General features: G+C 48.2%; 2 protein-coding genes and 1 non-coding gene across 3 annotated transcripts; 2 read left to right on the forward strand and 1 right to left on the reverse strand.

Annotated features, from left to right (window-relative positions):
* The first annotated feature begins 2,298 nt into the window (after positions 1-2,298).
* On the forward strand, positions 2,299-4,172 carry Hrct1 (histidine rich carboxyl terminus 1). Its single transcript, XM_028883932.2, is given in 2 exon segments — positions 2,299-3,436; positions 3,439-4,172. Coding segments are annotated over 2 exon segments (366 nt in total). The 5' UTR covers positions 2,299-3,369; the 3' UTR covers positions 3,738-4,172.
* A 671-nt stretch (positions 4,173-4,843) lies between these two features.
* Spaar (small regulatory polypeptide of amino acid response) lies at positions 4,844-8,233 on the forward strand. The gene is made up of 2 exons (XM_028883933.2): positions 4,844-6,281; positions 6,864-8,233. The coding sequence occupies exon 2, from the start codon at positions 7,136-7,138 to the stop codon at positions 7,361-7,363; it is 228 nt and encodes a 75-aa protein (XP_028739766.1). The 5' UTR covers positions 4,844-6,281; positions 6,864-7,135; the 3' UTR covers positions 7,364-8,233.
* Positions 8,234-24,780: 16,547 nt separating this feature from the next.
* LOC114703302 lies at positions 24,781-24,887 on the reverse strand. The gene has a single exon (XR_003736121.1). It is a non-coding gene; the product is annotated as a U6 spliceosomal RNA (small nuclear RNA).
* Between the last annotated feature and the right edge of the window lie 2,740 nt (positions 24,888-27,627).

Genomic DNA, 27,627 nt, shown 5'->3' on the forward strand with positions numbered 1-27,627 from the left:
AGTTGGGTAATGTTGCTTACTCCCAAACCTGAAGGTCTGATGTGGGTCAGGACCTACATGGTAGAAGGAGAAAACTGACGCCTTCAAATTATCCTTTCACACACACACAGACACACAGACACACACACACACACACACATTCATACACACACACACACATTCATACACACACACACACACACACACCACCACCACCACCACCAGCAGCAACAACAACAAATATGTAAACTTTTTAAAAATCCAGTTGTTGCATAGAGTGTAGATGAGGGAGTTTTTACGGTCTTTCCTCTTGGAGTCTAGTGGCAAGGATACAATAGCTTAACTATTGATTCTTCTTTATTTGTTTACCGAATGGAGGGACTTTGGTCTTGGTTTGCTTGGGATTAGAATCTATAAACATTTTAAAGGAATTTTTCCGAGCATATTGCTTTGGGGCATTGGAGATCCCTCCCCTCTGCTCGTCTGTGGTTTTGTTTTCCAGGTGCGCCCCAGCAGCCCTAAGTGCCCTGGCAGTGTGTATCCCTTCTCGAACTGACCTGAGTGCCCAGGCTAGGAACCTGCTGGCCTCTGTGCCTGCATTTCTGTCAAACCAAAGGATGGGTGGAGCCCTGTCTGGATTCTCTTGGACAGACACTCTCTGCTGTCAAGATCACCATCTGTTTGATGCCGCAGCCCACCTCTGGGCTGTTCTCCGACCTGGCTGTCTCTTGCATAGCTTTTGGACATACCTTTAACTCCTTCCCAGGAATGTCCTAGAAATTTACCATAAAGGTCCAGGGCCAAGGATGTGATTGCTGACCTCTACTGTGGAATAGCATTTCCCCATGTTTAATTCTTTAGCCATGTTATTGATAATTCAGAATGGTGAGTTAGTTCAATGCATCACTGTTAATTATGATCTACAAACAAAACCCAGAATAATAGACATTTTTGATGGGTCAGAAAACAAAAGTGATTTATATTCACTGTCGCCACTAGGTGGTGCCACCAATTAGTGAAAACAATGTGGTTGGTGTTGCTGGCCAAGGAAGACCCACCCACAGCCTTCTGTAGAACATGGATGAAGAAGTGCATGCATGCAAGAACGTGCGCGCGCGCACACACACACACACACACACACACACACACACACACACACACACACACACGGAAGAGGCTCGTGAGTCTCCACAGGCTGACCCTGGCTCTAAAGTGTATTTGTTGAGAGGAGGCACTCTGGAAAGCACGGGATTAAGTGAGATGGCAAGAACTTCCAAAAGCTTCTGCGTAGGCCGGCACTCTGAAAGCCCTGCCTGAGAGAGCGGCCTGTGGAGAGCTGCAGAAAGTCTCGGCTGCAGGGGGAAATGTAATGATAGTCACACAGGTCAGCTTTTCTCAGGCTGGGACTGCATCATCACAGCCAGTTCCTCTAAGGTCCTCGTCTAGCAAACCCTGGGTCTGGTCAGGCCGTTCAAAACTGTCAGTGAAGCAGTCACAGAATTAAAGGTGGGAAACTGTCCCACTGTGGACATGGGGAGTTACTTCTGAAGCCCTGGAGACTGCAGCCTGCAACCTCTACATACCCAAAGCAGCAAATAAGATAGCCACTTCAAGGTCCTAGCTTTTATCTAAGTGGAGAGAAAATGTGCACCTCATAAAATAGATATGGATTGTGTGTACCTGGGTGCCTCTCCATCCCTGGCCCCTCAGGCTCTTACCATTACTGCACACCATTTTCCGTTGTTTCTGGAGGTCCCAGCCTCAGGGAGTGTCCTCAACCCTGGACAGCTTTTCCTACCACCACTAAAGCACTATTAATAGCTTGTGGTAGACACTAATCCACAAAGGTGAGACATGGGCAAGTTTCTTCCCTTCTCTGGCCTCAGTTTCCCTAAGGTGAACTGGAGTGGGATGATTCCCAGGAGCCCTTAGGAATGACTGAGGATCTTCAGGTCTGCACACTGCAGAGCAGTCCCTGGCTCGTGTGGAGTGCGCGACTCTGTGGAGAAGTCCTGGGGAGAAGTTCTCTGTCTAACCTTCTCTTCCTCATCCCTCCTTCCTCTCCCCCCTCCCCACCTCCCCACCTCCCAGCAGGCTTTCTCTTCAATGTGGCTCTAGGGAAGGCAGCTGGCTCCAGACTCCCAGAAGTCTGCAGGAGGAGTTCTTTACTCAAGCCTCATTAAAAGTTCAAGTGACTTCTCCAGAGGGCCAGAGAAGCCTCTGGAGTCATGAGATCTACCACTCCTGAGACCAGCTTGGCCAAGAGTGAAGTCTAGCCCTTTGAGCTGCTGCAGGTTTTCACTAGAGACATCAGAGAAAGCAGCCCCGACTGGATTAGAGTAGGAGAAGTTTCCCTAGAGGTCACACCCAGAGGAAACAATGGGAAGAGCCTTGCTCAACTTTACAGGGTGCAATTACCCAAGAGCTTGGGAGCCAGTCTGGGGCTTAGGTAAACACTCCTGTTGGCAGGGAGCTGAGCACTCACCAGAAGGAGCTTGGAGGAAGGGGCTGAAGGATCCCTGAGGGTCCGGGACACAGAGCTGGGGCTTTGGGGAGTACCCCCCTCCCAGCATATAAGATTCCAGTCAGCTTGCAGACAACAGGGATGCTTTGGGAGACCATGAGCCTCATCTGTAATGACCAGGAGTAGCAGATTCAGAACCAGTAACGACAGAGTTGAGGACTGCACATTCTGGTCACTGTCCGAGTCCTCAGGTAGGTAGGAGTGACCTGAACTTTGGGACAGGGAGGATGAGAGAGCAAGGAGGCTGCCAGCCATTGAGACCACTGATCTGGGAGTCCAGGGGCTGGCCTGCGTGACCTCAAGTGCCTTTCTTCTGCTGTCCATTGCCCCGAGACTGATACCTAGTCCTCTGGCTTCCTAGACCCAGCAGGAGAAGCAAGGGCCTTCTTGGATGTGCCTGTGGTCCTCATCAGGCTCCAACCATTCCTCACTGATGTTCCCAGGACTTGGGCTGACTCATTGGACAGACTCTTACTATTAGCTGTGGACATTGCAGGCTGCAGTCACAGAGCTTGGGAGTTGTGTGGGTCCAAACCGTACACCTTTAATCTCTGTACAGTGGTTTCTTGGAAACTGAAGCCCAGAGGAGGGCCCTCCCTCTGCCAGGAAGCAGGAAGAGATGGGATGTTGACCTCTTATCCCTATATTCAGGGCCCTCCCCTCAAGCGAGTTAGTCCCACAGCTGCTCCGCTGTCTCCACCCATTCTTCCTGCATGGCCCTCCTCACACACAGCCTTCTGGCCTTGCTCTTGGTTCAGAAGCTAGTCCAAACAGGCCTCTCCCACATTCCCTGGCTGCTCACCAGCCTGCAGGAGCCGAGACAACCTTAACTTCAGGGACTGTGAGGGCCGAGCAGAGGCTGCTCAATGGAGCCACCACCGAGTGAAGGGGGACCCTCTGGCTTCCAGATGTTAAGCCTTCTGGGGAATACAACCCTGTGAGCTGGATCACAGGCATCGCGCTGGCTATCTTGATGTTGCTGCTGCTGCTGGCCATCTGTCTTTTCCACAGATCAGAAGAGCATGACGTGGAGAGAAATGGAGTCCTGCAAATCAGGCCTCGACTCTTCCAGCGCCGGCGCCGGGGTTTCCTGGGAGGCTTTCACCATCACCACCATCGTCGTGGCCACATGACTGGGGTAACCAGTGCAGGTTTTCATCACCACCACCAGCACCATCACCGTTCTCCCCACCACCACCACCACCACCACCATGCTCATGGAGCCCGCCACTGAGGCCAATGGATGGTATCTACCTGGCCCTGCCCGCCATCCAGCACCAAAGGAGTGGAGCCTGATGTGCCCACAGAAAAGGACTTGTCTCTGGAGTGGATGGGGGTTCTGGGACCTGAGTCCTGCTTCGGTTTCATTTGTCTATGAGGCCCTCTCCCACTGTGCAACCGAGACCCGAGAACCACGTGGGTAGCCCTATCCACCGCAGGGCTTGGGCTTGGAGCAGGGCTGCCTGGCTGCCCTACCCTGTGACTGCAATTCCTGGCGACCACGGAAGTTACCAGAGCGTCCGATGGACCCAGTCAGTGCCCGGGTGGATATGAGGTGCTCATCTGACTGGGAGGCCCTGTGATGCCCTGCCAGGTGCAGAATGTGTACAGGGCAGCCCGGACCATTCATTGTTGCTTGGTTATAAGAAATAAAAGCCGTCAGAAAGTGTGTATTTTTTTTTTTGTGTGTGAAATGGAAGGAGGGTGCCACCAGGGCTGTGTCACAGAGCCCTGGGAACTCTTCTGGGATGAGAAGCTGGGCCTGGGATCTCCCTGTAGAACGGGGAGAAGCAGGTGGTCCCTGCCTAAGCTACAAGGAGACGTTCAGTGTGGACATCCAGGGCTTTGGACATCCAGATCACCTAGACTGGGTTCCTGAGCACTCTGCCTCCAGCGCGCCTCTGAACTTGGTCCAGGGCAGGCTCCACCCTCTGGCTGTACTGGTTCAGTGTTTCTTTGGGGACTGGGTAGGGATACTCATCCAGACCTTGAGTCTCAGCCAGCCTGTTTGCAGATTCTCTGTAGGGGCAGATTAAATTAGAGGGAGGGAACAGCGTCATTTAAATTGCTTGGAGTGCTGAGTGGCCGTTAGAGATGTTTGCCTGGCCTGGACCTCAGTTTCCCCTTCCTTAAGAATGACATGGATAGTAGAGACTTCTACCAAAGTCAACAGGCATGCAAAGTCCCAAATACGTCACACATAAATGGTCTGATCCTCGAAGGGGAAAGGAAATCTTGTCCCAGCTATGCCTGGGAACAAGGGAGAATCAGGACAAGGCTCAGTGGGGGAGGGAACTGGCCAGACAGTCAGGGTGACTCACTGGAATAGAATGTCCCTTTTCCTTCCTTTTCCCAGGGGAGGAGTGGCCAGGGAGGAAGGGAGAGGTCGCTGGCGATGACACCCACATTGGGTTTCTGTGATGGGAAAATGGACGAGAGGTCTGGTGGATTGATTTCTCTCTGGAGTGTCCGCCACACCTGTCTCTCCTTCCTCATCTCCATGCTCAGCCCAGCCCTCAGCCCCTGCCCCTTCACAGCTCCGGAATTCGGCCTGCTGCAGACCCGCCTACTTCTGTAGCTTCACGGGGGATGTTACAGATAAGTCAAGGGTGGGAGAGAGAGAGGGAAAAGTTTAGGTAGAAAACTACAGGAGGTAGAAGGTAACGGGGCTGGACAAGTGTTCCGTATTCCTGACGAAAATGCTAGGCCATTCTCCCGGCCACAGACTCAAAGAACGGGCAAAGGAGAAGCGAGATAAACAAACAAACAAAAAAAAAAACCCGAAACAGCCTCCCAGGCTCATCCCTCAGCCCCACCAGGCAGGCGATGCTGGGGATTCAGATACCTCCCGTGTGTGCTTCCTGTTTGCATCTGTCTACTTCTGGTTGCCCCAGTTATTATACTGCCAAGTGCTTGACTCCCTGTACCCATGAGGAGGATGAGCCCAGATTGTGGGAACATCTTCGAAAAGGGGCTGTGCTAGAATAGGCCAGCGTATTGTTCCCGCTTTCTCCCGAGTGTTTACCCACACTGTTACCGAAGTGCTCTTGGGCCTTGGAGAGACTGGATAAGTTCCCAGCTGCATGACCTTGGGCCCAGCTCTCTCTCTCTCTCTGGGGGGCCCTGGGATCCTGATCAGGCAAACAGCAGAGTCAGGTGATCACTCTGTGTGTGGTCCCTGTGAAGAGGGCATTGGAGTAGAGGGAGGGGGATCCATGCTCTGCCATTTGGTGCTGTCCTTGTCGTGACTAACTGGCAACCGTCCTGGCCAGGCGCATCTGCTCTGTGACTGTACCTGTGAAATGGAGGGGCTGTCATTGCCCAGGGCTGTGGGACCAGAGCCTGGCTACGTCCAGGAGCCGGAAGACTCCATTTTTCATAATATGGTAAAGGGCAGGCTGAAGACACGGATTTCTCTCTGGATGTGGTATAGTCTCGGGAGGCGCCCGGTATGAGTGGGCTTGGGCTTGAGCTCCCTCCCCTGATAACCTCTCGAGGGGCAGTTAAGGAATGATCCTACAAGCGTGCGTGTGGGGCGGGCTAAGTGCTGGAGCTGAGGAGGTGGTGGCTGTGGGTCACAGGCCTTCAATCACAATTGGAGGAAGGGATTCAGGAAGTACTCACAGCTGCTCAGACATCTCCGAGCCAAGTTCCAGGCAGCGCCAACAAAACTCACAGCAGGTTTCGGGGAAAGGAGTCGTGGCCACCTGGGGTGGTCACCAGACAAGGAGCGAATGGCATCAGATACAGTCAGAGCTGGCATGCTTGAGGTCCGGGGGTAAGTCTTCATAGCACCCAGTGTGAGGAGTGGGCCCCGGGGGGGCAGCAAAAGGGGAGCCCTATGAGCGTGTAGAGAGAAGTGAGAGGGCCCTATGACGCGTCACTGAAGGGGCTGGAGGAGGTCCTTCCCTGTCTACACCAGCCCTGCCCAGAAAGTGAGGCCAAGTACAACCTACCCTCTCTCCCACCTCGCCCCTCCACCTGGAGACCCCCCCCCCCCTGCATCCATAAAGACCTGGGTGTGCTGCCTCGGTTCGCTCCCACTTTGCTCAGAGCATGCACGTGTCTTTCTCCACACCTGCCTCCCAGTCCAGGTCCAGGGGCTGGGAGGGCAGCAGAGAGGCCAATTGGAAGGCTGGCCCTGGGTCCCTCCCCCAGAGGAGCCAGGCTCCTCCTGGGTCCACCAAGGGGGGAGGCTTTTGTCTTCCTGGGTGTATAGTTGCCTTTTTTCTTTTCTTTTCTTTTCTTTTCTTTTTTTAATCAGTCATCCTGAAGTCCTGAGGCGTTGCTAATGGACCAGCCTGGCATCTCTCTCAACAACATCTTCTGTTTCTCTTTCACTTGCCTCCTCCGTGTCCAGGGAATCATGTGCTTACATCTTTCCTGATGGTGCTTCGAGAAGATGCTAGTGGAACTGACCAGATCTCTTGGACGTCTGACCTGAGGTTAAAAACTAGACCAGGGATCATCTGATTCCAGCAGAAGGGTTACTGGCCTAGAATGGCACAATCCAAGACCGCAGACCAGCATCTTAAGAGACTGAGGAGAGACGGCCATCCAGCCTAGAGGCCGTTTCTGATGGGACACTAAGGCTCAGAGACCCCCTTCGTGTGACAAGTGCCACCGGAAACCATGGAGACCGCGGTGATCGGGATGGTGGCAGTGCTGTTTATTGTCACCATGGCCATTACCTGCATCCTCTGCTACTTCAGCTATGACTTGAAGACCCAAGACCCAGACAGGGACCCCAGGAACAGCTTCACCGTGGCCACATTTCACCAGGAGGCATCGCTCTTCACAGGGCCTGGTCTCCAATCCCGGCCCTTGCCGAGTGCCCAGAACTTCTGGACTGTTGTGTGAGGCTGGCAGTCCCTCAGCTTTGCTCTGCTAGTAGGTCAGGCCTGTCTACCCCTTCGATAACCATGGTCTGGCGTCTCGCTCTTTCCAGGCCTCTGTCTCTGCCTTTAAATGTTCCATAAACTTCTTGTCTTTTCTCCCATATCTGCTTGCTCTGCCCTCTATCCTGGGGGGCCTGAGGTGTTAGGATCAGGTGTGAGTTTCCTCTTAGCTGAGAAATCAGCTGGGCCCTACTCACAGTGGGGCTGAGGAGGTGTGGACAGACACTGTGTGGCATTCTATGGCCGGGTAGCTCCAGCCAGCTGGGGAACCTCCCCAGAAGTTAGCACCCTGTCAGCAGGATGCCTGTGATAAAGGTGGATACACCAACCAAGGAACCCGCGCCCTCAAGTGGACGTTTTGAGGAACTACTTCTTATTTGTTTGTATTTTTGGATGCCTCATAACGCCCAACCCTGAGACTTGCTCCTTAGTCAGCCCTGAAACTCTGAAACCAAAGAGCTGTTTTCTGGGAACAAGTGACTTATTTTATAATTGCGAATGTATATCCTTTTATGGGTCTTTCCAAATCTGCTTGGGAAAACCACAAAAAGAAGCAGAATAGTAAAAAAGCCACAGAAAGCAGAAGGTGTTTCATTAGCAGGAAGGCCACCGAGAAGACTTTTAAGCACGTTTTGAACAAGACTTGCTTTATTGCTATAGTCTGACAGACCGCGTCTATTCTTAGCAGATGTGAGGGATTTGCGTCACTTAGGAATGATACAGACATTGTGAACTGAGAGATAATTCCAAAAAAGTTAAATGTTGTTACATTTCAGTGCCTGTGAAGAAGTTGTTGTTTTCTTACCACAAATAAAGGGACATTTGTTTCTTATTAATAGAAAATCTGCTCTCTCTATGATCACAGAATAGATGCCATCTCATATTTAAAGACTGTGATCTGAAGAGTGGAGAACCATGGGCCTCCTGGATCATGTATCTGCATCTGGCCCTGAATAGTGGCCGACTCAGGACCGGCCTATTGAAGGGACAGGACTGAACGAGAGGGCTCTGGGGGGTGTGGGTGTCAGACACGTGGCTGCCGTAGGAAGGACCCAGAGAGATGGGCTTGGGTTTGGAGAGATGTGGAGGTGGAGATGGCGGGGAGGTGCCGGAAGGGAGTCAGGCTGCTAGATGGGGTGGGGGTGGAGTGAATCTGGGGAGATCACAGAAGCTTCTGGAAACATGTCCTCATCACCCTGGACACCAAGTGCCTGACTAGGGCTTGCCTAGATATGCCAGAAGGGAGGGCAGGGGGTCCTGGGGACTAAGTGGAGGGCCTCGCTGCAGGCTGAGAGATGTCTGCTGGGGGTGAGCGCCTGTGAGGTGAGAAGGTGGAAGCAGGGCTGAGGAAGAAGTCAAACTGAGTCAACCCTCACCTTAGCTCCCTCTGAGTGATTGCTGGCCAGGGGTCTGGCTTCGCCCCAGGCGGAGCTCTGCCCCGACGCAGGCTCTGAAGACCTTCCTTGGAGGTCCACAGGAACTCTGCAGAGTCCCAGGGATACCCAGACTGCTTGGAGGTGGGTGAGCCCCAAATACAATGAAGCACTTGAGCCCAGGACCGTGTGTGTGTGTGTGTGTGTGTGTGTGTGTGTGTGTGTGTGTCCTCCCCAAGTGGCTCTTGGTCATGGCATTTTATCACAGCAATAGATACCCTAACTATGACATCCATCTACTCACCCAATCACGTACTGAGTCCTATTTCTTCACATACCCATGCGTTTTACCCATTCATTCCATTACTCACTCACCTGTCCGCCATTCAGCGAGCGCGGACAGAGCTCTGTGTGCTCAGAGAAGGTGGGAGTCAGGCAGACGGGCTCCCCGCACAGTCAGGCAGAGCAGGAACAACATGCTTCGGGTGCTGGGGGGTGGGGGTGGGGAGCCCAGGGAAGTTTGGGAGGAGGAGGTCCCAGAGCTGGACTGGAGGGGAGAAGAAACCAGTGAGCAGAAGATGCTGGCGTAGAGAACCCGTGGGGCAGAGAGACAGCAGCGTGGCCTGGCCTGAAGAAGAGGATGGACACCAGTCACCTCCTAAGGGAAGCCTGTTTCCAGGCAGTCCATGCTAAGCAGACCACCGAGGCAGCCTTGTTCTTTCCGGGCTAGGCAGGTGCAGGGTCCAGGCACAGATGAAAGCAGGGCCACCTGCTGCTGCACTGGGGAGGTGACTCTTGAGCCAGGGCATGGACCCCAGGCTCTCAGAGGACTGTGGAGGTGGGTGTGAGGGCGGGGAGATGCTATGGTTGTCCTCCCGGGGCGGGGCAAGCTGACAAAGGACAGGGCTGAGAGGTACAGCTAGAGCCGGCCAGGAAAGTGGGGGAGGACACAGAACAGAGCATCTAGGCAGTGGGGTTGCCATATTTAACAAATAAAAACACAATACTGCCAGATAAGCTGGAAATCCATGTCGAGGACAAGTCATTTCTAGTATAAATGTGTTTCATGAAATGTTTAGCACGCACACCAAAACATCCATTGTCTATGTAAGATCAAGTGTTACGGGGCATCCTGCATTTTATCGGGTAACTCTGTGGGGGACAGGATGAGTCTGAGAGGCCGAGGGACCGGCTAAAGATGGCAGGGGCCTGACAGAAGAGAGCGGAGAGGAGAGCCACATAACGGTTGACCATGGTGTTGGTGAGCAGAGTGAACAGCCACCTTTTAGGCTGTGATGTGCGCATGGATTGTGGGTGTGCATGTGTGTATATGGTGTATTGTATGTATCTGATGTGTGGTATGGATACGGTTCATGACATGTGGTATGGGCAACGTGTACAGTGCCTGTGTAGTATATGTAGTATCTTCGTTAGAGTTCCCAGTGCTATGATAAAACACCGTGACCAAAGCAACTTGGGAGGAAAGGGTGTATTTGGCTTATGATTCCACATCAGAGTTCATCATCGACGAAAGTCAGGACAGGAACTGAAACCGAGGCAGGAGCTGCTGCAGAGACCATGGAGGGGTGCTGTTTACTGGTTTGCTCCCCATGGCTTGCTCAACCTGCTTTCTTACAGAACCCAGGGCCACCAGCCCAGGGATGACACCACCCACAGCAGCCTGGGCCCTCCCACATCAATCACTAATTTAAAAAATGCTCCACAGGCTTGCCTGCAGCCCAGTCTTCTGGAGGCATTTTCTCAGTTGAGGCTCCCTCCTCTCAGATGACTCTAGCTTGTGTCAAGTTGACATCAAATTAGCTAGCACATGTGGTGTGTGCATGATGTGTGATGTGTGATGTTATGTGTGTGTTGAGGGGTGGTGTATGTTTGCAGGGTGTATGCGATGTGTGCATGTGGAGTGTGTGGTATGCGCGCTCGTGTGTGTGTGTGTGTGTGTGTGTGTGTGTGTGTGTGCTGTGTGTGTGGTTTGACTGCGGGTGGTGTGGTATGTTTGTGTGCTGTGTCGTGTGTGTCTGGTGTGTGTGGTATGTGTATGGTGCATGAGGGATGTGGTGTGCCGCGCTCACTTTTGCAGTCTGGTGTGTAAGAGGGAGGGGAAGCCCAGCAGCAGCCAGCAGGGAGCCCCCTTACTGCCCAAGGCTGCCCTTCCAGCCACCGTCGCCGGAGAGAAAGGCAGCTGTGTAAGGACAAGACAGAATGGCACCGGAACACACCAGCAAAGCAGGCAATGTTTAGCTGCTGGTAGTGGGGGAAGCAGCCGCTTCGGGCCAGCCTAGGAATCTGGGGCAGAGCCACTCTGGCACCCAGCCCTCCCAGTTCCAAATCTAGCTCTTTTTCCACTTGCTCCATCGCTGCTGGCAGTTTCCACACATTCTTACAATGCAGAAGGCACTATGTTCTCACCGTGCATCACTTTGTCTGCCCACAGCAGCCCCACGATCTCCACTGCTCAGAGGGGTGCTCCGAGCTGCCGCTTCGTGAGTGCCTTGGGGGCAATAGCAACTCTGCGGGAGCAAGGTTGGGCTGCTAATCATGTCTGTGTCCACCTCAGCAGGGTCCAGTGCCCATCTTCAGGAGGAACGGGCGCTGGGGGACCCTAAGCCAAACTTACCGACACCCATCCCTAGCTGCACATCTGCTTTGGAAATGGGACCTTTGCAGGACCACCTGCGATCTCCCCTGGTAGCTCCTGAGCTGAGGCACCCACCCCTCCCTCCTCCTGCGCTAAGGGCTGGGACCCTGGAAGAGCAGACTGCAGTCCACGAGGGTGTGGAAGCTCCTGCTCAGATTGCTCTACAGGTCTAACTCCCCCCCCTCCCCCACTACCACGGGGCTGCTTTGTCAGCTCCAGCCCTAGGTGAAGGGCAGGATGAATGAGCTGTGTGAATTCTGGCTCCAGCCAGTGCGTGCTAGTCCTGGGCCTCTGCCTCAGTATGCTGGGGTGCAGAGACGAGAGGCCCACCTAGCTTGTTTGAGCCCCAGCTGTAAGAGGCAGGGGAAGGACACGCCCATTGCCCTCTCTCCCCAGTCCCTGGCTCTGAAACCTGGCAGGGTTTCTCTGTGGGAATTGCTGCATTCTGGAATCAAGAGGCCTTGAAATAACATGTTTTCCGGAAAAGTACCTTCCTTAGAGGAAACCACTTGTTCCAAGGAATAGAAAAGGGTCATTGTGTCTTGCCAGGTCCCCATTCCTGAGGTCATGACTCTTGAAAAGGCAGGCACAGTCGGAGACATAGAGGCCTGCCGCCTCTCCACACTCCCACCCAGATGCCCCCATCCAGCACATCTGCAGTTAGAAGTGCCTTAAATGCCAACAGGAGAAGCTGACCGGCACATCATAGCATGGCCATAACAATCCACATTAGGCAGGCTTCAAAACAGTGAGGTAAATTTAAACTCTGTACAAGAGATCATTCATCACATACTAGCAAGCGAGAGGTAGAGTGATTTGGAGGGCCGTACAGCTGTGTGATAAAACTTGACTTTTGGTAGAACTACACTTCTCTGCATAGAAGATGTGGAGAGCTCTAGGCCCTGGTGAACTACTGTCTGGGCGAGTGAGACTGTGTTTCCTCTTAAGCAGCCTCCAAAGGCCCAGGTGGTAAAAGCTGGCTCCTCAGGGCAGTGCTATTTGGAGATGGCAAAACCTCTAGAAGGCTCTGGGTCACTGGGGACCTGTATTTGTAAGGCATAGTGGGACCTGGGATTTCTTCATCCTCACTTAGGTCTCCCAACAGTGAGAGGCTGGTTCTGTTCCACCGTGACACGAGACCTCAACACCACAGAGGCCTGAAGGCCACCGTGTTGACAACTCCCAGAGGCCCAGACTCTTCAAACCTGTGAGCCTTCTTTTGGAGACTGGGACTCACTCTGTGGCCCAGGCTGGACCTTTAACTCTTGATTCTTTGCCCCAGCCCCCTGAGTCCTGAGGATTACAGGCATATGGCACACCCAGCTCTGAGGAGTTCGGGAAGTTTGCAGAGAGTACAAGTACCGGACCTCACTAGCCTGTGGGAGGGCCTTGACTGGGCCTGTCTGGGCCCCAGGCCTTCTGAGACAGGGCATTAATCCCAATTCCAGGTCTCCAGTTGTGTATGGAAGGCTGGTGAACCTGCCAGAGTAGCTCCTGTGTACCCTGCTTGTGGAGGACGTAACAGAGTCCACACAAGGCCTTTCCAGCTGCCCGTAACCCCCACCCAGGAAGCTAGGGCTGTGGAGTTTCGGAGGTCCCCTGCCCTTCTGAGATCCAGGCGCCTTGGCAGCCTAGCCACAGATAAAGGCCGGCCATTTCAGCATCTGTCAACTTAATCCCACCTGTCAGTCATTGTCCTTGCAAAGAGCTGGCCAGCCCTGCTTTCCTTCCAAGCCTCAGGGCCAAAGGACGTTCCTCATACATAGACTTGGACTCCTCAGAAGCTGCTGGGAGGCCTCTGTCCCTACCTTCTCACTCCTGGTGTCTGTAGTTGGTAAATAATGGTTTCCTGAGATGTCCACAGCGGCTTACTCCCTAGAACCTATGGGTGTGACTTATTCACAAGGAGGATTCAATCACAGATGACAGATGGCCATCAGCTGACCTTGACAAGGTTATCCTGGCCGTGTGGGAGGAGGATCCAATACAATAAAAATATGTGGTGATATTGTGTTCCCCAAAATATTGTGCACCCTAATAAAATTATCTGGGGTCAGAGAACAGGACAGCCACTAGATACAGAGGTCAGAAAATGGTGGCACACACACCTTTAATCCTAGCATTCTGGAGGCAGAGATCCATCCAGATCTCTGTGAGTTCAAGGCCACATTGGAAACAGTCAGGCATGGTGACTCACACCTTTAATCCCAGGAAGTGATGGCAGAAAGCAGAAAGGTATATAAGTTGTGAAGACCATTAACTAGAAGCTTTTGGGCTGGTTAAGCTTTTAGGCTTTTGAGCAGCAGTTCAGCTGAGATTCATTTGGATGAGGATTCAGAGGCTTCCAGTCTGAGGAAACAGGATCAGCTGAGGAACTGGCAAGGTGAGGTGGCTGTGGCTTGTTCTGTTTCGCTGATCATTCAGCATTCACCCCAATACCTGGCCCTGAGGGTTTTTTTTTTTTTTTTGTTCATTTGTTTTTTTGTTTTTGTTTTTTTTTTTAATAAGACCTTTTAAGATTCTTGCTACAAAAATATATTCTCCAGTATGGAAGAGGGAGGCAGAAGAGATGGGTCAGAGCAAGGAGATGTGAGAAGGGTGTGAGCAGATGCCAGTTAATGTGTGGTAGTTTCTAGAAGCTGTAGATAGATAAAATAGGGAATGCCATGTACAAATGTTTTCCTCTCATTTGGCAAAACTCAAGTGGTAGGAACTCTAAAAAAATATTTGGTAGTTTGTATGGCTTCAAATATAGACCTTTCTTCTCATGAAAGATAGGTTTTTAATAAAAATGACGTTTGTTTTAGAACTAATTTTATATTTATTAATTTGGGATAGAGTCCTGCTATGTAGCCAGGGCTGGCTTTGATCTCACTACAATCCTCCTGTCAGCCTCCTGGTGCTGAGATTATAGGCATGTACTGTCTAAGCAAAGCTTAAGATGTTGAAAAGTGCCACTTATTATCCCGCCTTATGTATGTGCCAGGATGTATTCATCTGTGTGTCTATTGGTGGAATCCTATGCTCGGTCAGCAGCACAAATCAAGACATCCTTGAATCAGCTCCTGAAGTTAGTCCTCTTCTTGGCCGCCAAGAAACAGGTGGTGTGGCTTTTGATGGACATCGTTCTGAGCACTAAAGAGGGCTGTGAGCTTGGGGACCAGGACTTTACACTGTTGTAGATGGAGCTAGGAAGAGAGGAATGCACTCCCACTGAGCAGGATCAGAGCAGTAACGCTGGGGGGTTGGGCCTGGGCACTGTGCACACTTACCACCCCAACAGTATCCATGGGAACAGGGTACACGGGTGCAAACATGTCAATCCAAGGTGTTCTTGGAATATTATTTTAATTGCAAAATATTGTAAAGATCCAAGTGTCTGTCAGTAAGGAAATACATGAGCAAATTATGGTATATCCACAAAGTGAAATAATAAAAACATGAGCCGCTGGCCACAGTAAATAGGAGGAATATAGCAAGTTACAGAATGACTTCAGAAAAGACAAAAAGAACACCAGGCAGGTGGAGGGAAGCACCAGGCAGGTGTGAGAGCACCAGGCAGGTGTGGGAGCATCAGGCAGGTGAGGGAGCACCAGGCAGGTGAGGGAGCACCAGGCAGGTGTGGGAGAAGCAGGGGGGAGGGGGGGGGAGCATCAGGCAGGTGAGGGAGCACCAGGCAGGTGAGGGAGCACCAGGCAGGTGTGGGAGCACCAGGCAGGTGTGGGAGCACAGCAGGTGAGGGAGCACACAGGACCAGGTGTGGCAGGTGTGGGAGCACCAGGCAGGTGTGGGAGCACCAGGCAGGTGTGGGAGCACCAGGCAGGTGTGGGAGCAGCAGGCAGGTGTGGGAGCACAGGGGGGGGGGAGGGGGGGGGGGGGGGGGGGGGGGGGGGGGGGGGGGGGGGGGGGAGCACAGGCAGGTGTGGGAGCACCAGGCAGGTGAGGGAGCAGCAGGAAGGTGTGGGAGCACCAGGCAGGTGAGGGAGCAGCAGGCAGGTGTGGGAGCACGCAGGCAGGTGTGGGAGCACCAGGCAGGTGTGGGAGCACCAGGCAGGTGTGGGAGCACCAGCTAGGTGAGGGAGCACTACCTGTCATCCCAGCTCTTGAGGCAGGAAGATTAGGAATTCAAGATTACCTGGCTACATCAATGAATTTGAGGCCAGTCTCAAAAACAAACCAACCAAGGCAAACAACAGCAACAAAAGAAATTTCAAAACAAAAGTCCTCCTCCATAAAAAGAGATTTCAAAACAAAAGTCCTCCTCCATAAAAAGAGATTTCAAAACAAAAGTCCTCCTCCATTAAAAAGATTTCAAAACAAAATCCTCCTCCATAAAAAGTAAAAGACAAAACCTTCTAATTTAGGACTAGGGTAATATAGCTCAGCGTTTAAGAGTGCTTATGTACTGCTCTTGAACTCTTGAGAGGACCCTTGTTCGGTTCCCAGCACCCGAATGTCAGCTCGCCATGTCTGTAACTCCAGGATGCATGCAATCTTCTGACAGCCTCCATCCCCTGCATACACATGATACATATACATACACTCAGGCACACACACTTTCCACACAAGGTAAATATTTTTAGAAACTTCCTAATTCACACATTCCCTACAAGCTTGTGTGACTGTGGAATACAAGCTCAGAAGGGTGTGGTGACCTCAGGGGACAGGTTTGGAGGGAGGAAACCTAACTTTCACTGTTGTACGTTCTGAATGTCTGACCTGATTTGAAAGAGCATGTGTGACTTTTTAATCATATGCCTCCATTTTTAATTAATTAACTAGTAATTAATTTTAAGAGAGGGTTTCCCTACATGTCCCTGGCAGTCCTGGAATGCACTATGTAGACCAGACTGGCCTTGAACTCACAGTGTATCATGGCCGGAGAACGTGGCTGAAGACATAGCTTTCTCCATGGAAGCCAGGAAACAAAACATGGGGAAGAGGGCCAAGGTCCTGACATGCCTTCAAAGACACCTCCCGATGACCTCACTCCCTGCGGTGACCGCCTCCCCCCGCCCCCCCCAGGTCCCTACCTTCCTCTGGCACCGTGGGCTGGTAAGCAAGCCTATAACACATGAGCCTTTGGAGTGCATGTCAGGTCCAGGCTACATCACAGGAAGTCAGAATTACATCTCTTCATTTTCTATGTCTTTCGTTTCTGTCACCCTCGCTTCTTAAAGAAAGGTCTCAGAAAATACAGGGTCTCAAAGCAGCATCGGAAGCAAAGAAAAGCCAACCTCCAGCTTCCCTCATTTCTACCACAAGGTGGGGCCTTTGTTTTGGAGACAGATCTGCCACTTGAGTAGAAGTTTGAAAGCCTGTGGTCAGGAGAATGTTCCTAGAGTCTGAGCTGGGTGTGGTGGGGCGAGCCAGCAATCCCAACATTTGGGACCAAGGCAGGGAGAGCAGGAGTTCAAGATCAGCCTGAGTTAAGCAAGACCCTGTCTCAAAAACCAAATGGGCCAAGTGTGGTGGATGCATAACTTTAATCTCAATACTCAGAAGGCAGAGGCAGGAGGATCTCTGTGAGTTCCAGGCCAGCAATGGCTGTGTAATGAGACCCTGGCTCAAAGCAACAACAATAGCAACAACAACAACAACAACACACACATACACATGATCTCACAACATTTAACATTTAAAAGGTAACATTTTAAAAATAAAAGTAAACCTCACACACAGTGCTTCGATTGCCCCGTCTGGTGGTCTTGGTCTGTGACTTGTGACAAATATTACTGAGGTAGAAATCTGTTTTCTCTGAGGTTGATTACATTTTTGAGAGTTGCCTTGGACTTCACAGTAGGCATCACCTCAGGCACACGCTGCTTCACAGACGCTCATTTCCTGTTGTCGGTTTCTTGGCTTTTTTGCTGTTGTTATTGTTTTGTTTTCTTTGATATAGGGGCTCACCCTGAAGTTGGGGCTAGCCTAGACTTCACTATGTAGCCCAGGTTGGCCTGGAATTCCTGGTCCTCCTGACTCATCTGTCTTGACTTCCTGAATGCTAGGATTATATGCCTGCACCATCATGCCTGGCTTCTGTTTCCTTTAAAATAACTGTGTATATGTGTGTGTGTGCACGTGTGTACATGTGTGTGTATGTGTCGTGTTCCTGGGTGGCCATTTGCTCATTGGTGCATGTGCATATGTGTGTGGTGTATGTATGTGTGTGAGTGTATGCGTGTGTTTGAGTACAAGCATGCATGTGTGTGCGCACATGAGTACATGTGTATGTGCTGTGTTCCTGGGTGGTCATGTGTTCATTTGTGCATGTACTTGTTGGGTGTGTTTTTGTTGTGTGTCGCTGTGCATTGTTGTGTGTTAGTGTGTTAGTGTGCTGTATGGCCACAGAACATGTGTGGAGGTCAGAGAACAACTTTTGGGAGTTGGATCTCTTCTACTGTGGGCACCTGTTTGAAACAGTTCCGATTTTGACGCAAATGCTCACCTTCTGAATCATTATGCCTGTTTTTTTATTTATTTATTTTTTATTTATTTTTTATTTTTTATTTTTTTTTATTTTGTGTTTTTGTAGGGTTGTCTTTGTGTGCTTTGCAGCCTTTCTGGTACGCTGTTGAGACAGTGCTATGCCTACAGAACTCATTCATGTAGGATGCGTCCAGCAGAAACAATCTTGCTTCGCGAGTGTGGGATCTCTTACTAACTTGGGCACTGCGTGGCCACCGATTCTGACGTCGAGCGTTGCCGGGGGGGATTTGAGGCCAAATGCTCTAACCTTCTGAATCATGGCTCACTGGCCCTTGTTTTCTTTTTAAACTAATTTAAAAATAATTGTCATTGTCATGGCTTATCTTAAGGTCTTGATTTTTCCTTCCTGAATTTATTCAGTTTTTATCCTTTGTGGTTTGTCGATGTAGTTTTACTGTGTAGACTTACTAAATGCACGTTCTGATACTCGCTTTGGAGGCAGGCAGGCCTAGAACTCAAGTACAGATTTTCACTCTGTATCTGCTGGTTGGATTATAATGGCGTGCTGCCTGCTCACCAGCGCCCAGATTCTTTTTTACAGTCCGAAACAATAAAAATTTTTTTGCTCTGCTTACCCTGGTCTTGTGATGCTTCTGAAATCAGCATGACGCGTTACTTGTCAGATTATTGAAAGGCTCGTTACTGACCCATGGGGGAGTGTTCTAATGACAAGCAACAGCCTCTGTGTGTCTCATCTGTAACTCTTCAAAACTCTGCAAGCCTATAGTGAGCACTATTCAGAACTCTGGGGAAATGCCAGTGATCATGGGTTGGGGGAGTCCTCACAATGTGTGTAATATTCTGAGCACCCACAGCTTAACTAAAACCACTTGGTCGATGGTCGAAATGCCTCTGATTTAAGGTTGTTGTTTTTCTTCCAAATCTTCTTCATTTTCTGATAGCCTTCGAAGGACTGTGTTGTGTCTTATGTGTATTAACTTACTAAATTAACTTTATTTTTAGAAATGAAATTAGCTACCAGGCTTACAAGGACAGCCTAGAGGCTCGGGTTCTGACTTTTATCCTGTATCTGCTTTTTTTTTTTTTTTTTAATTATTTATTTTATTATGTAACAGTGTTCTGCTGCAAATACACCTTTTATGTTCAGAAGAGGACACCAGATCTCATTACAGATGGTTGTGAGCCCATACACATGGGTGCTAGGAATTGAACTCAAGACTCTTGAAGAGCAGCCAGGGCTCTTAACCACTGAGCCATCTCTCCACGCCCCTGTATCTGTTTTCTTTTAACCCCACTTACCAAAGCCAGTCTCCTCTGCTCAGGCCCTGGAACACTACTCCAGTGTTTGTAGAATGAATTGTTTTGGATCCTGGCATTACAAAGGTCATTAGAAGCTGGCCCTCATGACTCTGGCCTGTAATCCCAACTACTCAGGAGGCAGAGGCAGGAGGATTGCCTGGGCTACAGAGTGAGTCAGAGTCAGCATGAGCAGTTTCATTAAATTTTTTTCTCAAAATAAAAAGCAAAGATGCCTGGGGCTAAAAGCTTAGTGCTAGAGAGCTCACCCGGTGCGCAGAGGTCCCGGGGTCAGGTCCCACTATTGAGAGAGAGAGAGAGAGAGAGAGAGAGAGAGAGAGAGACAGAGAGAGAGAGAGAGAGAGAGCCTGTTGTAGTATTGTCTTTTGCTAGTTCTTGGTTTTAAAAATGGCCTCAACAGGGTGTATTCAAGAGCTCAGTGATGACGTGTGACCAGTAAAGGACCTTAGTAAGGTCTAGATGCAGGAATGTGGGAGGAGCGGGAGAGTAAGGATGGCAACTGTGTCTTCTACAAGAATCTTTTAAAAAAATCAATTTATTTTAAATTGATTTTTAAATTCATGTGTATGGGTATTTTGCCTGCATGTATGTCCTCAGAGGTAAGAGGAGGGCATGGGATCTCCTGGAACTAGAATTACACACAGGTGTGAGCTGCCATGTAGGTGCTGGGGATTGAACCTGGGTCCTTTGGAAGATCAGTCAATGTTGTTAACCACTAAGCCATCTCTCCAGCCCTCTACTTAGAATCTTTTTATTTATCTATCTATCTATCTATCTATCTATCTATCTATTTATTTATTTATTTATTTATTTATGTTTTTCAAGACAGGATTTCTCTGTGTAGCTTTGCGCCTTTCCTGGAACGCCTGGGCTACCAAGTGAGTTCCAGAATCTTTTTATTTTATTTTATTTTTTAATTCATCTATTTATTTTACATCCTGGCCACAGCCTCCTCCCATCCTTCCCTCCCAGTCCCTCCTTTCCCCATTTCCCACCTCAACCCCTTTCCTCTTCCTGCTGCTCCATCCAGGAAAGAGCAGGTCTCCCAGTGAGTATCAATAAATATGGCCTATCAGGTTGAGTAAGACTAGCACCTCTCCCATGTATTAAGCTGGGCACAGGTGACCCAGTATGAGTAGGGTCCTCAAAAGCCAGTAAAAAGTCAGATACAGCCCCTGTTCCCCCTGTTAGGAGTCCCACAGGAGGACCAAGCTACACAACTGTAACATATCTGTAGAGTGTCTAAGTCAGTCCCACGAAGGCTCCCTGGTTGTCAGTTCAAGTCTCTGTAAGCTCCTACGGAAGCCCAGGTTGATTGTGTGAAAGTTTTCCGAAGTGGTCCTTGGCCTCTCGGGCTCCTACACTCCTTTCTCCTTCTCCTCTCTCCTCCTCTGCTCCACAGGATTCCTGAAATCCGCCTAATGTTTGACTGTGGGTCTCTGCCTCTGCTTCCATCAATTGCTGGATGGTGCCTCTCATGGCAATTGGGCCAGGCACCAATCTGGTCACAGGAGATGGCCAGTTCAGGCTGCTTATAGGCTATCTCTAGGGGTCTAGGTTGGGGTCCTCTCTGTTGACTCCTGGGAGATTCCCCTGCGGCAGGCTTCCACCCTACTCCAAATTGTACCCCCCACTTCCCAGCAGTCCCCCTCAGCAGTCTTTCCCTCCATGCCCCCTCCCCAGCCTGATCGCTCATCTTCACATCTCCACCCTCCCTCAGTCCACTCACAAAATATCTTCTATTTCCCCTTCCCAGGGAGATCTGGGTGTCTCCCCATGAACCCTCCTTGCTACCTATTCTCTCTAGGTCTGTGGATTGTTAGCATAGTTATTCTTTATTTTGTAGCTAATATCTACTTATGAGTGAGTACATACCATGTTTGTCTTTCTCAGTCTGGGTTACCTCACTCGGGATGATTCTTTCTAGTTCCATCCATTTGCCTGCAAATTTACTGGTGTCCTTATTTTTAACAGCTGAGTAATTACCTGAGTACATTGTGTAAATGTACCACATTTTCTTCATTCATTCCTCAGTTGAGGGACATCTAGGTTGTTTCCAGGTTCTGACTATTACAAATAAAGCTTCTGTGTACATAGTTGCACAAGTGTCCTTGTGGTATGATTGAGCATCCTTTGGGTATATGCCCAGGAGCAGTATTACAGGGTCATGATTGATTCTCAGTATTCTGAGGAGCCGCCACACTGATGTCCAAAGTGGCTGCACAAGTCTGCAGTCCCATCAGCAGTGGAGGAGTGTTCCCCTTACTCCACATCCTCTCCAGCATAGGTAGTCATCAGTGTTTTTGATCTTAGTCATTCTGACAGGTGTAAGATGGAATCTTAGGGTCGTTTTGATTTGCATTTCCCTGATAGCTAAGGATGTTGAACATTTCTTTAAGTGTTTCTCATTCACTTGAAATTCCTCTGTTGAGAATTCTCTGTTTATCTGGTATCTCATTTTTATTGGATTATTTGGTTTTGTTGTATCTTAGTTTCTTGAGTTCTTCATATCATTGAAACAAGCCCTCTTTCAGAGATGCCTATATGTTTTTCTTCGTTTAGTAAAGATCTGTCCCAACTTTTCCATTCTCATAGGCTTGGATTATTTTGTCTATTGCTAACTTGAGTGCATACTTTTGCCCTACATGAAACTAGTCTCACTCTTCGTGAGGTCCCGGTTGTTAATGAATTTGTCGATCTCGGTGCCATGTGCTAGTCCATTTTGTGTTCTAGTGAGTGGTCCTCCTATGCCATGTGTTTACAAGATTAAATTTCCCACTTTCTCTTCTATCAGGTTCCAGTGTGTCTTAGGAGTTATGATTGAGAGTCTTTGACCCACATGGACATTGCTAGTTTTATGCAGGGTGATAAATATGGATCAATTTGTATTCTTACTACTATGCTGGCTTCAGTGGCTCAGCTTATTTGACCTGAGCACTCATGCTTGGTTTGAAGATATGCATTTCTCTTTTTTCCTCATTGTGCTATTTACGCATATGGATAATTTTTGGCTTGTGTACACTCTGATGAAAATCAGGTGTCTCATAGATGTGTATATTTTATAATCTGGGTCTTTGATTCAATTCCATTGCTCCACATGGCCGGTTTTATGCCAATACCATTAGGTTTTTATTATGAACAGCTCTGTAGTAGAGCTAGAAATCAGGGATTGTGATGCCTCTAGAAGTTCCTTTACTGTACAGGATTTTTTTTGGCTATCCTGCGTTTTTTGTTTTTCCATCTGAAGTTGAGTGTTGCTCTTTCAAGGTCTGTAAAGAATTGTGTTGGGATTTAACAGGGATTGCACTGAATCTGCAGATTGCTTTTGGTAGGATGGCCATTTTTACTATTTTAATCCTACCGATTCATGAGCATGGGAGATCTTTCCATCTTCTGATATCTTCTTCAATTTCTTTATTCAAAGACTTGAAGTTCTTGTCATATTTGTCTTTCACTTGCTTGATTAGAGTTACACCAAGATATTTTATATTATTTGAGGCTATTGTAAATGGTGTTGATTCTCTGATTTCTTTCTAAGCCCACTTATTGTTATGTTCCTTGTATCCATGATCTCTCCAAGACGTTTATCATGAAGGGGTGTTGGATTTTGTCAAAGGCTTTTTCAGCATCTAATGAGATAGATAATCATAAGGTTTTTTTCTTTCAGTTTGTTGATGTAGTGGATTACATTGACAGATTTTCATATGTTGAACCATCCCTTCATCTCTGGGATTTCCTTATGGTTATCAGTCTATTTAAATTGTTTATCTGATTTTGATTTAACTTAGGTAAGTGGTATCTAACAAGAACATTGCCCACTTCTTTTTGATTTTCCAATTTTGTGGAGTACAGGTTTTTGAAGTTTGACTAATGATTCTCTGTATTTCCTCAGAGTCTGTTGTTATATTCCCCTTTTCATTTCTAAGTTTGTTGATTTGGATATTCTCTCTCTGCCTTTTAGCTGTTTTGGATAAGGGTTTATTTATTTTGTTGATTTTCTCAAAGAACCAACTTCTTTGTTTCATTGATTCTTTGTATTGTTCTCTTTGTTTCTATTTTATTGATTTCAGCCCTCAGTTTATTTCCTGTTGTCTACTCCTCCTGGGTGAGCTCATTTCTTTTTATTCTAGAGCTTTCAGTTGTGCTGTTAAGTTGCTGGTATGAGATTTCTCCAAACTCTTTATGAAGGCACTTGGTGCTATGAACGTTCCTCTTAGCAGCGCTCTCATAGTGTCCCATACGTTGGGTATGTTGTACATTTGTTTTCATTGAATTCTAGGAAGTCTTTAATTTCTTTCTCTATTTCTTCCTTGACCCAGTGGTAACTCAGTAGAGAGCTGTTCAGTTTCCATGAGTTTGTAAGCTTGCTGTTGTTGAAATCCAGCTTTAATCCATGTAGTCTGATAAGATACAGGGGGGTATTTCAATTTTTTTTTAATCTGTTGAGACTTGCTTTCTACATAGAACCTTTCAACAAATGTTTTTGACTTTCACTTTATGGCAAGCAGACCCCTGGAATGCACAGAATACACTGTATTCTACCAGCTAAGGGCTTGGTATTGTGGTGATATTGTGTTCCCCAAAATATTATGCACCCTAATAAATTTACCTGGGGTCAGAGAAAAGAACAGCCATAATATTAAACATAGGTTAGGCAGTGGTAGCACACGCCTTTAATCCTAGCATTCCAGAAGCAGAGATCCATCTGGATCTCTGTGAGTTCAAAGCCACACTGGAAACAGCCAGGCATGGTGACTCACGCCTTTAATCTCAGGAAGTGATGGCAGAAAGCAGAAAGGTATATAAGGCGTGAGGACCAGGAACTTAGAGCTGGTTAAGCTTTTTGGCTTTTAGCAGCACAGTTCAGCTGAGATCCATTCGGATGAGGACTCAGAAGCTCCAGTCTGAGGAAACAGGATCAGCTGAGGAATTGGCAAGGTGAGGAAGCTGTGGCCTGTTCTGCTTCTCTGATCTTCCAGTGTTGACCCCAACACCTGGCTCCAGGTTTGTTTTTATGAATAAGATCTTCTACCCATTCATGCTACAGATACTGACTACGGAAGGTGGTCAGGAGTCAGTCTAGAGATGGGATTCTGGGAGATAGGAGACTTCACACATTGGAATTCCAGGAAGAGTTTAGATTACTTCATGGAGGGTCCCAGGGAAAACCAGGGCCCAAGGGTGAGACTGCCAATGTCATCCTACATTCAGCAGGCACCTTGTATGCAACAGAGCTGGACTTATAGCTACTTCCTCACAATGCCTCTGTACTGTGGGAGAATGTATGCAAAGCATGTGTAGAGTGGGTTCTTCAACTGACAGCAGACCTAAAGGCCAGTCTACAGAGTGATATCTGTCCATAAGATGTTCCAGGTCTAGTTTCCAAATAAGGGATGCAAAAACAAAGTGTGTGTGTGTGTGTGTGTGTGTGTGTGTGTGTGTTTACACACTATATATGATATGCTAAATATTCCCAATGCAAAGGGCATGTCTTTTACTCTGAGGGCATAATATAATGTCCTTTTTTGTTATGTAGTTGGTGGTATTGTTTGTTTTTTTGCCACACAATTCTGAATAATAAATCAAAATATGGAATGCTTCACGAATTTGCGTGTCATCCTTGCTCAGGGGCCATGCTAACCTTCTCTGTATCGTTCCAATTTTAGTATATGTGCTGCCGAAGCGAGCACTGTTTGTTGTTTTATATCTTGGAAAAATTATATAGATTGTCATATAAAAAAAACACCAATTCTGGCTGCGGAATCTGGAAATCTGGTAATCACTGACAACAGAGACAAAACCACCCTCTGGCCTTCTATCAGCCTTCTAAGGAGCTGTAGTTTATGGATGTGACCACTAGAGGCCACTATTGTGTACAGCAGTGCAGTTTGGAGAAACCAGAAATATGGTTCCCTCTACATTTTTTTTTTTTTTGAGATTTATTTTATTTTTATTTTCTTAACCATTGAGCCATCTCTCTGGTCCCATCGTCTTTTACAAATTGTGGTAAGTCACGTGCGACACAACACTTAATCATTTTAACTGCCTCTCCCTGCAGTTGGGAATCTAACACTGCCTTGGAGCTGCAGGGCTGGGCGCTCTACAGCGAGCTACATCCCGATCTCACATTTCCACTCATTTAAGTGTACAGTTCGGTGGTACTGAGTGCATTTGCCACACTACGTAACCCTCGCCAGCATGTCCATAACTATGCCCCCCCCCCCCGAAACTCTACACTAATTACACAATGATTCTCCCTCCAGCGGAGACAGCCATGCTCCTTCCGGTCTCTATGAATTTAAATACTTAGGTTTCGTCTGTAAGCAGGTCGTCTATCCTTCCGTGACCCTCTACTTCACCTAATGTGACATCTTCAAGGTTGACCCACGATGTAGCAAGTACCAGAACTTTCTCTTTTAATGGTTATAGTCCAGTGTTCTCGTGTGCATAACATAACTTTTAATATTTAACCTAATTCTTCTGCTTTTTCAGATAGGGTTTAGATAAGTTGCCCAAGTTGGCCTAGAATTCACTCTTTAACCCAGGCTGGCTGCAAACTTGAGATCCTTCTGCCTCAGCTTCCCGGCTGCTGAGATTCTGAGTGTGGCTCTTGAAATTCGTATAGGGGAAATTTCAACCACTCTGAAAACCGCAGAGAATAATATGATATACTCACATAAACCTGTTGTCTACTTCCAACACAGTCATCTGATGGATTCTTCCATGTGCCCCTTTACACATTATGAAGCCAATTCCAGAAATGCCATTAACCTGCAAACAGTTTGATTAGATCTAAAAGGATTTAAAAAATTATATATTTATTATTATTGTTGTTGTTTTCTTTTTTCGAGACAGGGATTCCCTGTGTATCCATGGCTGTCCTGGAACTCTCTCTGTAGACCAAGCTGGCCTCGAACTCACAGAGATCCGCCTGCCTCTGCCTCCCGAGAGCTGGGATTAAAGGCACCGCCACGCCTGGCTTCGAGATTATTATTTTAAACATAACTAAAATATCGTTATCACATCCCAAAACATTTAATTGTGATTCCTTAGCACAATCAACTCTCAAAACAGTGCCCAAATTTCTACATAACTTTTCATGCTTGGTCCGATTGTATTTTCTTAGATTTATAACGGACCACTTTAAGCTCGCAAAAGATCTGGTAGTGGTAGGAGGGACCTGGTTCTAAACCAGAAGCCGTGGCATGAGCGGATCAGAAAAACTTCCTGGATGTGAAAGAATCTTTGCCATGCAGTCCGTTCCACACTGTTTGTTTACCTGTTTGCCGGAGGCTGCGCTGCGGAGAGAATTAAAACAGAGCTGGCGAAGATGACTGCGGAGCAGCCGAGCTGCCAGAGGGCCATGCGAGGATTCGCTTGTGCTCACAGTTCTGGGCTCGGCTTCTTCCTCCCCTAGGAACACGCAGTAGCTTAGTTTTGAGACGGATCAGAAAGTCAGGAGTGCAAAGGGAACGGCTTATGCATACAACAGAAAGAAAAATTAAATGAATGAGAGATGCCGGAGGACAGACACTAAGACGGGCTGGGATGTGGACGGGGGCTGGAGAGACGGCTCCGCGCTTAGGGGGCGTGCTGCTTTACATAGGAGCCGAGTTCACCTTCCAGTACTCGGGTTCTGCAGCTCGCAGCCACCTGTAACTCCAGCCCCCGGGGAGGCTGCTCCTCTTCTGCCTGCCCCACCCCATATGTGTGAGCTCACAGGAATAAAAAACATCTTTCAAATAAAGGGAGAAAGGTTAGAAAACCAACATGAAAGAAGAGATTCGAGGCACTCCAAGATAAAGCTTTTGTCTCTTGTTGTTTTATTAAATCAGAGTGCCAGACAACCATAGGATACCCAGTATTTTATCTCAAAACCAGATTAATTATCTATTCTTATTTGATGCGGCTGGCACCCCTACATCCAATGCTCTGGATTCCACAGGTCAAACTGATGATTCCTGGCTCTGGAGTTTCATTCACAGAAGGTAGTTAAGCCTTTTTATGTTATGTAGGTCACTTGATTTGTATGTCTAATGAAACCCATAAGATAACCTTAAAAATTAGTTTAAAATTTTTTTATTTAATTCAAATTTTAAAGTGTATTCTACATAATGGTAAAATTATCCAGGGAAATGTAGTGATTTATAACACATTTGCTTAAAGGCCCACAGTAGGTTTCACATCAACCTCCAACAAGACTTTTCTTTTCAGTACTGACTGGCCTGGCTCCACGCTCAAGCATTTCAGTTTAGCTTTAGCAAAAGCAAATATTTAGATTTTAAAAGTAAACATTTGATCCAGAGTCCATTAGATGAAAAATTTAAACTAAAGCTGCCTTGTTAGTTAATGCCCCCAAAGGCAAAGTCTAAGTCAGTTGTCTATTGACCTGGAACACACTTTTTTTTTTTTGGCTTTGCACAATCATAT

The sequence above is a fragment of the Peromyscus leucopus genome, chromosome 2 (genome assembly GCF_004664715.2).
Source record: "Peromyscus leucopus breed LL Stock chromosome 2, UCI_PerLeu_2.1, whole genome shotgun sequence".
NCBI classification, from domain to species: Eukaryota; Metazoa; Chordata; class Mammalia; order Rodentia; family Cricetidae; genus Peromyscus; species Peromyscus leucopus.